A 13445-nucleotide genomic window follows, 5' to 3' on the forward strand; every position below is an offset into this window, starting at 1 on the left:
TTTTTGATTTATTTTTTATATGATTTTATCACATTAATTAAATTTCTTGCCTTCAATGACATACAAAATATTGATGTATTATTTTAATACTTTTTATTAAAATATTCTTTTAAGATCATGATTGATTTTCATTTAAAAAATAGTGCTTATGATTAAAAAATATGCTTTTATTAAACTAATAAAGAGATGTGTTAATAAGAAAATAGAGTTTAAAATGAAAAAAAAATAAAATTTTCCTTATTTAAAAAGTTTACATATAAAACTAATATATAATTATGTCTTAATAAATTTTATTTAAATTATCGTTGTCTTTTATTCAAATAACATGATACTAATAAAAACTTATGTGTGTTTTATGATGATATTATCATTTGTTTTATGAATAATTATGTATTGGTTTTATATGTAAATTTTTTAAAATAATCTCCTTTTTTTTTTTGTAATTGACTTATTCCTTATTAAGAATAATTTTTTAAAATACCTCTATTGTAATCGTCTTGTTTTGTAGAAACGATGAAGGAGGAAAAAGAAAAAAAAATAACAAAAAAAAAGAAGAAAGAAAATAGAAAATAGAAAATGCAGTGCCTAAGAAAACACCTATATTGCAAATGCTTTGGTCAAAAACTAATCTAACTAGCTGAGGATAAATAACGTCGTGATATATATAGCAGAGAACCAATACTAAGGGCCTGTTTGTTTCTGTGTTTTAAAAGCGCTTTTAACAAAATTTGAAAAAATTTTATTTTTTTATTAACTTCAAATTAATATATTTTTAGTGTTTTCAAATCATTTTGATGTGCTGATGTCAAAAATGATTTTTAAAAAATAAAAAAACATCATTAGCATGTATTTTAGCACGAAAAGCTATTTGAAAAGCAACCACAACCACACTGCCAAACACACTCTAAAAACCTATGAAGCATGACTGGAAAAGAAAACAAAAGCCTTATTTAATGCACAATGATTAAAACAACACGTGTAATCATTAAAATAAAAGAAGCAGCAGCCAAAAATGGAGGTAAAAGCACTGAAAGATAAACACATAGGAAACCACAATGCGAGCTATAATAAACTGTGGGGGAAGCGATTATAGATAAAAATAAAAAATAATAAAATAATAAAGCACGTTTCTAGCATACCCGATTGAAAAACCTTCTTCATGCAACTCAACCAGAAAGCTAACGATAACGAAGTATGCTCAAATATCATAGCCCTAACAAAAAAATGATCAGCAAAATTAGCAGCCTCCCAACACTTAGAGACCGCCTATTGAGCAAATAGTAACAATATATTGGAGAAAAAAAGACAGTCACAGTTGATTAATTATCTAAAAAAATATAAAAAATATTATTTTGATATATTTTTAAATGAAAAATACTTTAAACCATCATAACTACCACAATTTCAAACACACAATGTCTGACCAAACACACCAATTAGTAAAAAACTAGATTGACAATAAAACATGAAAAACTCAAAGGTAAATGCCAAAACCCTTGTTTCGCTATAGAGTTACAGTAAATTAATCTTGAATTAAGCAATGGAATAACACAATGACTAAAATTGAATAAAAAGGCAAACTCATTCAACATTTTAGAATAAAAATATATAGAAAAGAACCTTGTCTTACTAAAGCTTCTAGCATTTCAAGTCTGCTCAAACAGCTTTCCTACGGGAACAAACTTCTTGAAAATAGCAAGATCATTCAGTGTGTCAACCAAACAAGTTTAATTTTTTAAATCATTATAATAAATTAAAAAATTAAATACTGTAAGTAAGTTGTCAAAACTAAAAGAGTGTGTCTTCCTTTCCCATACCTAGGAACGAGTCTGTATTTTAAAGCTAACTATAATTGTACACCAACTCCACCACGGGTCCCCACAGCCATTCAAAAAAAAAAAAAAACAAAGAGAACAATATCAAAGTACCACAGGTAACAATCGACCAAAGCAATGCTCTAACGCAAGAGAAGCTCAAATGGTAACTAAAACAAAGCAATGTTCAAACGTAAGAGAAGTAAATGACAACTAGTATCTTTAATTAAGCCTAATTTAGAGAAAAATAAAGTTTAATTTCAGTGCCAAACTCACAAGTCTAATTTACAAAAATAAACTATCTTCAATGAAGTCATAAAATTCATTATAAGACAATGTTTAAAGAAAAAGATTTTTAGTACATTAACTGAAAATAAACACTAATAATAGCATGATACTCTAAGTCAGATACTCCTAGGACTCTTTATCAATCAAAGCCTATAAATTAAGCATAGAAAACCATGCAAAATTCTTCAAAAGAGGACAAACATGGATAAACAATGCTGGAAAAACAAAACCCTAAATACTTACTTCCTTTTGGAATAAGTCAATGTATTAAAAGGGCTAACCAAAAGATAGTAAAAAACAAGATATACAAAAGAAAAGTAGAAAGAATAAAAAAAGAAACACAAAAATAGAGAGCAGATAAAAAAAAAAGCCAACAGATACATAACAGAAAAAGAATATCAGGATTGAAGGAGCTAATGCGCCATGCTTAAAGTCTTGATTTGATATTGTTAGACCAATCTATAATACCTCTAGGCTCCATAATTAAATCAGTGTCAGTAACCATAAAAAACTTACCTGCAAACTTGAGCCAATTCGAGAAATGATATAGAATTAAAGAGAAACTGTCTTCAAAGATCATAGTTCCATTATTGAAGATAACTTTGTTCCTCATAAACCATATACTCCAGCTAACACAACAAGAAAGCATAGACCAAGCCTTATGCTGGAATTTTCCAAACACTAGGTTGGCCCACTAATATAATAGATCATCCACACAGCAGGAAAGACAACCATTAATACCCCACCAATCCAATAATTTCATCCATAATTTCCATATTGGTCTACAATGAAGGAGAAGATGATTTGAAGTCTCAATCTCATTTTCACAAAAAATACAAACGGCTTGATCAACTAGGATTATATTACGGCAAAGTAAGAATTCCTTAGTGCATAATCTATTCTGAACAACTAGCCAAAGAAAAGATTGAACTTAAGAGGGATCCTTTTTAGCCATATTGAAGCCTTAAAAGTTCTAAGCCCCGGATTCACAATTATGTCAATAAATAAAAAACAAGTTTTAACTGTATAACCTCCATTTGCTGATGAGGACCAAAATTTCTTATCTGAAGTTGTTTCCTTTAGCCAAAAGCTTTCTAGAGATGAGAGAAGGTAGACGACCTGTTCAGTTTTGAAGAGGAACAATTGTCTCATCCAAACCCCTAAGTACTTGATTGCAACCTAATGAAATCCATAACGAAAGGACCAAGAAAACCCTATATATTAGCCAAAACCTAAAGAAGTTCAAAGAACACTGCTTGTGTTAACATCCATTTCATAAACATAACCAAACATAAAATTGTTTATGGAGAAAAAAAAAACTGAAAATCCAAAAAGATTAAAACAATGACATCAAATAGTTATAGTATAATTTGTTGCTGAAAAAGGACACAAACAAAGCAAAAATATATGTGATAAAATTTTATATGAAATGATTAAAAGTCTACAAAAATAAGAAAGCATGCCTAACCTTCAATCCTTACATCAATCACTCTCAAGTCACTACATATAAGAAATAAAAGAGCAGAGACTAAATAAAAATAACTCATAAAAAATATACTCAGGGGTACAAACTATATAAACTATAGAATAAGAAAAACCATATCCCCAAATTCAATAACAATACTGTAGATTCAAAATTCTTGTTCAGATTCAAAACCCTAGATTCTACTTTCAATTTTAATTAACACAAAACTAACAACAAAACTCTAAATTATGTCTACGGATTTTGGATTTTGAAACAAATACATTGTGTCTAAGTCTTTTATAAGAAGCAAAAAAGGAGATACATACTTATCATAAGGATCGAAAGTGGAAGAATTTTTTTAGTTCTTTTCTTCTTGTGGTGGATGGCCCCTCCTGCATCGAAAAAACAATCTTTGTAGTCTCATGATATTTTTTATGGATCTTTTTTTCTCTAGCTAAACCTTAATTTTTTGTTGCCTATGAGAACCAAGATAAAAAAAATTTATCTAAAATTTTTTTGTGACTTGCCATGAGATGAAGAAGGAAACCAACTAAAATCAAAGGAAAAACATTTGAAATACCCAAAACACCCTTCTATGACCATTCATGCAGCCAACAAATCCAAGGCTAAAATTGTCACTCAACTATTAAAATCCGCGATAAATATACTTATAGTCTACAGTGCACACAATCAGCAATTTTCGGTTTTTTTTTTTAATAAATAGTTAAATGTATTTCTGCGGATTATCTATCTGTCGCTTGGCTTGGATAAGATGATACTTCATCTAGCCATGTGGGAAGCATTTATTGGTTGCATATGATCCTAGGTGGCAGAATCGTCTTACCATTGATATCACCAACATTCAAAAAGGGGGGGCCCACAGGATCTTATTTCAGCCAACAGCAAACATAGCAATCGATATGTGGATATGTCACCAGGATAAAGGGATAAGCCCCTGGTGCTCCCATTGGACCATCCGAACGCACAAAGCACATTTCCATCGTTGGATCAATAAAATCAACCACATCAACCGTCAATTTTTAACAAAGAACAAGAACCACAAGTGTTCCTCTGAGACGAAATTGAGCTATATAGCCATGTTTTAGCTTAAAAAACTAATCAAGACCCTCCTCTGTCTCTGCCGGAACTCGGGTAGAAAGGGGAAAAAAAATCAAACAACGAAGAAAGAAAGAAAAGAAAAAGAATGGCCACCGTCTCAACACAAGCTTCTGCTGCCGTTTTCCGGCCATGTGCTTATAAGTCGAGGTTTCTCGCTGGGGCTCCAAGTAAACTGAACAGAGAATTGTCCATCAAACCAATGGCATCGTCATCTCCTAGTTTCAAGGTTGAAGCCAAGAAAGGAGAGTGGTTACCTGGTTTGCCTTCTCCATCTTATCTAAATGGCAGGTGAAAAAGAAAACATGTTTTATAGCTTTTCTCTTAGCTAATGCTCTCAATTAGCATTGACTGAAACCTTGTCTTGTATAACTCAGCCTTCCAGGTGATAATGGGTTTGACCCCCTCGGGCTTGCTGAGGACCCTGAGAACTTGAGATGGTTCGTTCAGGCTGAGCTTGTGAATGGTCGGTGGGCCATGTTGGGCGTTGCAGGAATGCTACTGCCAGAAGTTTTCACAAAGATTGGAATCATCAATGCTCCTCAGTGGTATGATGCTGGCAAAGCAGAATACTTTGCGTCTTCATCAACCCTCTTTGTGATCGAGTTCATACTGTTCCATTACGTCGAGATAAGAAGGTGGCAAGATATTAAGAACCCAGGATGCGTTAACCAAGATCCCATCTTCAAACAATACAGCTTGCCTCCAAATGAATGCGGGTACCCCGGCGGCATCTTCAACCCCCTCAACTTTGCACCCACAATTGAGGCCAAAGAGAAAGAGCTTGCCAATGGTGATTATCCAAAACCTGGTTAATTGAGCTTTTACTTGTTTTTGGCTAAGCTAATGTTGTCTGATTTATGCGACAGGGAGATTGGCAATGTTGGCATTCTTAGGATTTGTGATTCAGCACAATGTGACCGGCAAAGGACCGTTCGACAACCTCTTGCAGCACATCTCAGACCCGTGGCACAACACCATCGTCCAAACATTTAGCGGTAACTAAATTCATCGGAGATGAATTGGAGTCATCTTGTCTGTTTCTTTACATGGATGAATGAAATTTATGTATCGATGTAAACAAGTAAACTTCAATGTACAGGGGAACAAGTGGCATTATGATTCACATAGATTGATCTTTATTTTATTTTTTGTTATATATATATGTGTGTGTGTGTGTGTGTGTGAAAATGCTAATTTATGATGTATTTTTAATAAAAATGTGTGTGTTAAAGTTAATATAAGATGACTTTTAAATTGAAGATGATTGTTTTATATATCAAAACATTAATCATCAATTGTCATGAATTATGTTTCTTTCACTACCTAATACCTCACTTAATATTATCAAACCCATTTTTGTATTTTCTTTATTCTATAAAGCTCCTCAAAGATTCTAAGAACATGTGATGAAGCATAATTAGTCCTTTTTAATTATTTCTAGATATGATTTATTGTAAATTACAACAACTTCTTTAAGATATCATTCAAAATTTGAACATATAAGAGAAATCTTGTTAACATTTAAGAAATTATTACATAATTCTCCTTTTGCAGCTAAAATATTCTTCATCCTTATAGGAAAAGGATAGTTAATTTTTTTTTTAAAAAAAGAACTTCTGAAACTAAAGAAAGAATATAACAAAATGGATATGATTATTGTTTTAGTACATGGATAAATTATTTAATTTTGGTCAATCTTGGTTTAATTTTCTTAATATTCAACCTATAATTTATTAATTTATTTTAAATTTTACTATATTGTTTAAATAGTGATTAAGGATATTTGGATGGAAAAGGGGATTTGTGGTGAATTTTTAAATTTTTAAATAGCTTATGAGATTTATAAAGATGTTATTTACCCTAAGCTCTATATATAAAAATATTTTTTCTACTTAGGCCATTTGAATCTTGGTAATGAAGTTCTCTTTTGTTATCGCTTGAGTATGAAAAATATATATGATTACATATGTTTCTAGGATTGTTTAAATTAGAGTTATGATTTTTCATCTTAATAAATGTGCTTGACCCTATCAGATATAACCATAGTATAGTTTATATAATAATTGAATTATATTAGTTAATTTTTTGCACTTTATTGTAATTGTTGATTAATTTTAGGTGATATTAAATCTTATATTCAAATCCTATCTTGTTTAATTATGTGATGTGATATGGAATTTAGGTTTTAGATCCAATATAAAATAAATGAAGACCCCTTTTTTTTTTTTCTTTTTTTTTTATATGATTTGATTTTCTTTCCTTGTTTATTTTATATCTAATTATATTTTCACAAAATCTTTGTTTTGTAGGAATCTCTTAATGGTTAAAGGCTCATCCTTTTATTTATAGGACATCCATGTTTATATTAACATTTAAAATCTCATGTTTTAACCTCTCGTATTTCAATGTTTGTTTATTTTGATTTTGGGCTCTAAAATCCCATTTCCACATCCATATCAAACTTCGGATTTTAAAGACCCGGGTTTTTAAACAAGAAGGGATGTCATCTCAATATTTTTCTATTCTCAGACTCTAACGGTCAATAAGCAAATGAAGACTATGAATTCGAGTGTCATTACTCATTTCCTAAATTGCCTAATTAGAGGTTTAATAATAACACTCACCTAATAAAACTATAGATAACTCATCAATAAATGAAAATTCTTAGTTTAAATTGTTAAAAACTCTCGATAAGATGCATGGATAGTTAGAAAATATTGTTTATTATCACGCAAACAACCCCCTTATTTAAACCTATTGAATATCTTTCTTAATTTTTGTTCTTAAATTAAAAGGGCTCTCACTTTTACTGTGGATTTATTATTATACACCTAGTGCACCGCCATTATCACTTCCACCACTTTCGTTTAAACAAATCAAGGTAAGCACTCTATATCACTTTTAATTTTGTGAAATTGGTTGTTATTTCATGATTATGCTAGGATTGAAGTGATCACTAAATGGATTTATTTTGTTATGTTAAGGTTTACTTGAATTTAAATGAATTAGGGTTTTATGTTGAATGTCCTAGAAAGGATAATTGATCATTTGGTGAATTTTGTTTAATTGAAGCAATTAGTTATCAAATAAATCAATTGATGTTATAAATTGCTTCAATTAGGTTTCAATTAGAGTTCTATATTGAATTTTAGGCCTAATTGGGACAGTTAGGGAATTTTACGCAGTTGAAGCAACTAGGTATGAATTAAAACAATCAATTATATCAATTAGGTTTAAATTACAAGAAAAAGGGTTTTATGTTGATTTTTTTTTAACAATTTAGGATAATTAGAGGATTTTATCCAATGAAAGAAATTAGGTATAAATTGAAGTAATTAATGCTATAATTTTTTTTTATTGAATTAGGGAATTTGCAAGAATTAATCGAAATGGATTATTTTGTGTTATATAATATGTCTTCTAATATGACATTGTGATACTATTATTAATAGTAGTGAGAAAGAAACTATGTTGGGATTTGCTTAAGTTTCATTTCCAATAGGCTTAAAAACATATAAAGAATTTGGTTGACAAACATCGCATTGATATGAAATAAACTAGGTATATCTCAAGTTACAAGCTTATCATCAAGGATCAATGGTACAACATACTAATAAGAAGCTATGTCATTTTTTTATAGCCCTTTCAAGATTATTGATAAGATTAGTGAGGTAGGTTATCCTTTAGATCTTTCAAGTAATGCTTAGATTCACACTACCTTTCATATACTTTCATAGTTAAAACTTGTTTATGGTTAAATCATTAATCACATTCTATTACCTTCTAGTGGTGGTGCAATACCATATCCTCTAGTTAATTTAGACAAAAAAATGGTTAGTTATGGAATTGTGGCTGCCACAAGGCTATGAATTCATTAGTTCTACAGCTCACAACCAATACAACATGAGAATTTTCTTTTAATTTGTAATAGAAGTAGCTAAACTCTAACCTTGACAAGCAAATTTTTTTGGTAAGGGGATATTAATACAAAGCAATATATGTAGAATCAAGCTAGAAACTTGGCAGGCTTAGTTTGTAGTATTACAAGTGATGTGGTATGTACATAGTTAGCAATGTTAAGGTGCATTAATCATGTGTGAAGCTAAATATAGAATTGACAAAAAAAAATGGTAATGAGTTATAGCATCCATACCCTTAATCTCTAAAGAGAATCCTTAACTATAATAGTTAACTAATGTGATTTTTTCCCATAGCATCCATGCTATCTAAAAGGCTCTCCATTCTAACTTCATGAATAATGCCCACTACTTATTGTGAGCGTTGTTCAACTCGTTAAATTGGTCTGAGATAGCAGGAAAAGAAAGCAAAAGACACGGGGAAAGGAAAAAATTGAAGGGTGTGGATGTTCTTCATTTTTGTTATTCATCTCTAGTTTCAAATCGTCGTTCCTCTCTTTTTTTCTCACACTCTATATAGGTGATTGATTCATTTTTCATTTTCTTAGGATTTGGTGGTTTTTTTATTATTACAAGCGAGTCATAATCTCTCATAATCAACTTTTCTTAACAAACAAACAAGTTTGGTAACAAATAAAAAAAAAAATTCAAACTTTACGAGAGAGATATGTTTAAAAGGTAGGTCTTTGACAAGCTTTCATTTTTTTTATTTTTTATGTGTAGTTTTTAGTAGTTAAATAAACATGCTTAGACTAAAAAGTTTACATCTTTTTAAAAGTTTTGTTCTTGTTTGTTGATTTTTGGTAATTTATCTTGATGGTTTATAAATGTTTTGTTTGATTACGTCTTAAGAGATAGTTTTGTATGTAATGCTTTTTGTAAAAAAAAAAACAAAATTATGACTGGCTATTCCTCTATTTTAAGCTGATAAAATTTGAGGACCTTTTGGTTTTGATTGTTATTAAATGCATAGAATTACTTTGACCTTAACGAATGCATCATATACCAAATGAAATACACTTCAACTTGCATTCATGTCTTCCTGCATTTATTTCAAGCAATTTTCATTTTGGTTATTTCTCAACTATTTTAAATGATATGATAACTCTTTAGCTTTGTAATTACAACTTTTAATTGACTGGTTTGTCTGTAATGCTGTTGTGTTTATGTTTTCTTTTCTACCAGTGTTTTCCATTTGGATAATAGGTTGGAAGTGCAAAGCTGGGTTAGAATTGATTAACACTGTTATGATAACATGTCACTTTTGCAAAAGTCACTTAGGAAAGACTCTATTTCAAATATTTTATTTGTTATTTTTTGTCTTATTTTGGTTATTTCTTTCTTGTTTGGTTGCCAAGAAGATGTAGGAAAAGATTAAACAACTAAAATTAAATGGAAGAAAACTCTACATCTTAAAGTTCTACATTCTTGGTTGTTGGCATCTTTATTCCTCAATTGTTTAATTGATATGATTCCAGCTTATAACATTATGACATGTAAGAGTTAGTGTCATATGGTTCCTTATTATTTTGTGTATTTGACTTAAGAGTTAAGTGTAAAGACTAATCTAATCTGTTTGGAAATTAAATTGAAAAGTCATGAACTTCCATTTGTTGCTTCCTCTCTAAAATTTATTATATTGATGAATGATGTGTTGTTATTGATGAATGATGTGTTGTTTTGTGCAGGGCAGTAGTTGCTTAGATCATCCCACTAAACTTGCACTTGTCTTTTTGTGCAACAAGACCATACAAGTGAGATCCGTCCAGCAGACTCCTCAAAACATAACTTTTGCTACTGGTCGAATGAACGATGTGGTTGGGAAGGTGGCCCAAAGGAAAGTTAGCTAAAATTCAATTTTTTCTTGCTTAAAATTAATTTTTTTATATTCTCGGATCGTTTTGAGGTACTAATATAAAAAAATATTATTTTGATGTATTTCTAAATAAAAAATAATTTAAAAAGTAACATTTACCACACTCACAAACATCTCTTAATAGGAAAGTTGATTGGATTCTCACCCTCATTCCGATCCTATGAACGCAAGTTATTGACAAGGTCCAAATGAACGAGCCCATGGGCCCAACATAGTATATCCAAATCCAAACATCTATTAACAAAGGATCTTTGAAACATTTATATTGAAATAATCCAATAGATTGCATATTACCCTATTAAAAACAAAATACAAACTAATTCAGAAATAATAAATAAACAAACAAATCATCAATCAACCAACATTATTGGGCTAAAATATTTATAAACTTCTTCTAAAGTCTGGTTAGACTAGCTTAGTCATCTATTTTCATGTCAAACTTAATGAATTTAAGTCAATTTGTTAATCATACAAAACCTCATAAAATTTAAGTTGACAAAATATTGTCAGGTTTAAAATATAAAAATGCCAAATAATGACATGTTCTTTTTTTAATTGTTGATTAAGATGCTCTTTGTTTAAGAGAGGAGAACTAGGTTGTCTATAATAATAATAATAATAATAATAATAATAATAATAATAATAATCCGCAGTAACTTATCATTGTCAATTAAGTTTCAAATCTTTTGATTTTATCAATGTTATGCCAAATATGTTATCTAATTATCAATTGAATCCCAAACCTTTTAATTTTATCAGTTTTCTCTAAATATAGTGAATATTTGACAATGTCACATCTTAATCGATATACTATTAATAATAGTTGAATATTCCATTCAATTTACACAAACTAGTTAAGTTTTTCCACATCTAAATAATCATAAATATGCCCTAAAAGACAATTTTAGTGTAAAATCATAATAATTTTTTATTTCGTTCTCCATTTCACTAGCTCGTATAAAAGAGGAATTTAATATGATTTAATGATAGAATTATTTCTTATAGCAAATTGAAGTTTATTTTGACTCCGATAAAAACATTTAACAAGTAAATGCAAATTAAAAAGAATATTTAATGGATGAATTGATGGATGATATCATGTAATGTTCATTTAAAATATCAAAATAAACTCCAATATGCCAAGAAAAATAATTTTAGCACCAAATCATAATAGAATTCCCTTTTATATGAGCTTATGAATTGAAGGATAATCTTCTTAATATGATTTGATGCTAAAAACTATGTTTTAGGACATATTTGAATTTTATTTGAACATCTTCAATTGAAGCACTTAAAATGCAAATTAGAATGAACTAGCCTCGATGCCCGCAGTGACTAGATAATCTTTTTTTTGTAAAAAATAATGTTTAGATATTGCAAATGTGTTTAAAACAAATTACGACTCTAGTTATAGAACTGACTAAGTCAAATAAATTGGTTTTATTTTATTTAGATGAAAAAAAGCAATGACAACAAATGTACTAGATAAAAAAAAAAGTGATCATGATAACTTTGGAAAAAAGAATTTTTTTCAAAAGACAAAAAATGATGTAGCTCAATTATTAGAAAATTAAATATGAAATGATGAAATTAGATTGAAAAGGAAAAAAAATTGCTCAGATCAATATGAGCTAGCATGCCAAATCTATAATTCGGGTAATAAGGGTCGAACCAAATTAGGTTAACTCGCCAAACCCAAGGTCAAGGTCATGAGATCGAGACAACCTAATAAAAATAAAAATAAAGAAAACCACAAAACTCATTTTTTAAAAAAAAAAAACAAATATTGAATGATGAAACTAAAAAATAAAATAAGTAAAAAAATAATAATAATGTTAAGCTGAGTTAACTTTTTAAACCTCTGGTTATTAGACCAGCAGTATCAAGTCTGAAAAAAAATCATGAAACCTAATTTTCAACAAATTACTCATATGATCCCTCATTTTGGCATATTTATATGAAATCGATGAATGAAGGTAAGCGAGAAACCTTTGTGCATGTTAATGATTATTTGTTTATAGGTTTGTGTCATAACTCGATTTTTGACCCTCAATTCCAAAAAAAAAAAATTCATGAAAAAAAAATGTTTTCAATGCATTTTAACCATTTGCACCTATTTTTGAATTTTAAACGTCTTTTCAAAAAATTAAAATTCAAAAATATGTTTTCTACACATTATAACCATTAACACTTCCATTTCAAAATTCTTGAGTAAATTGTTTTTTTTATCAAATTGATATTAGCATTTTTTTTCAAAAAATGAGAAAATTAAAAAAAAATCAAGAGATAGTAAAATAAAGAAGTGGGCTAAAGTGTAAAATAAAAAGAATGAAGGACCAAAAAAATATAGTAGAGATATTCTTAAAATATACTTAGAATAAGGGATAAAAAAATTAAAAAAAAAGTTTATGTAAAGGGTTATAAATTAAAGTGAATAGTAAAGATAAGAAGGAGGAGCCACCAAGCACACAAAGAAAACCCTAACTTCATTTATTTCATCAAAAACCAAAGTCATGACAAAAAATAATTTAGAGGGTGGGTGAAAAATAAAAAGAGAAAAAAAAAAGAAGAAGAATAAAGAATAAAAAAATCACTGCTTAAAAACACACGCTCTCTCCCGATCTCTCTCCTTCAGTCCAGCTACCGTCCCTGACGTGGATAGCTCCTCCATCATCCGCAACAACAACAACCTCCACTAGACCAACATCTCCCGACTTGAACCATGCCAAGAACATCCCCCCCCCCCCCAACAACACCATTTCATCTATCTCTTTCATTCTAATCGAGAACAACCTCCTCTCTAGTAACAACCCCATCGTGAGTAGTACCAACAACCCCATCTATCTCCTTCAGTCACAATAACCTCTACAGGTTCTAGTTACCCAACAACAATAGTTCCAATGCTTAATCTTTTCAACATGAACAACCATAACAATTACTATCATTGTTGCCCTTCATAAACAATC

At 29.6% G+C, this 13445-nt stretch overlaps 1 protein-coding gene across 2 annotated transcripts; it reads left to right on the top strand.

The window, feature by feature from the left end:
- The first annotated feature begins 4675 nt into the window (after positions 1-4675).
- LOC18105790 (chlorophyll a-b binding protein P4, chloroplastic) lies at positions 4676-10582 on the top strand. Of its 2 annotated transcripts, none has more exons than XM_006374402.3 (4): positions 4676-4974; positions 5061-5476; positions 5553-5681; positions 6996-7134. In XM_006374402.3, the coding sequence occupies exons 1-4, from the start codon at positions 4772-4774 to the stop codon at positions 7004-7006; spliced, it is 759 nt and encodes a 252-aa protein (XP_006374464.3). In that variant the 5' UTR covers positions 4676-4771; the 3' UTR covers positions 7007-7134. The 2 variants fall into 2 exon arrangements, with proteins under 2 accessions (XP_006374464.3, XP_024442713.2); XM_024586945.2 differs by lacking the exon at positions 6996-7134 and adding an exon at positions 10292-10582 and having other exon boundaries at positions 4677-4974.
- The last annotated feature ends 2863 nt before the right edge of the window (positions 10583-13445 follow it).

Source organism: Populus trichocarpa, chromosome 15 (genome assembly GCF_000002775.5).
Source record: "Populus trichocarpa isolate Nisqually-1 chromosome 15, P.trichocarpa_v4.1, whole genome shotgun sequence".
In the NCBI taxonomy this organism is placed as follows: domain Eukaryota; kingdom Viridiplantae; phylum Streptophyta; class Magnoliopsida; order Malpighiales; family Salicaceae; genus Populus; species Populus trichocarpa.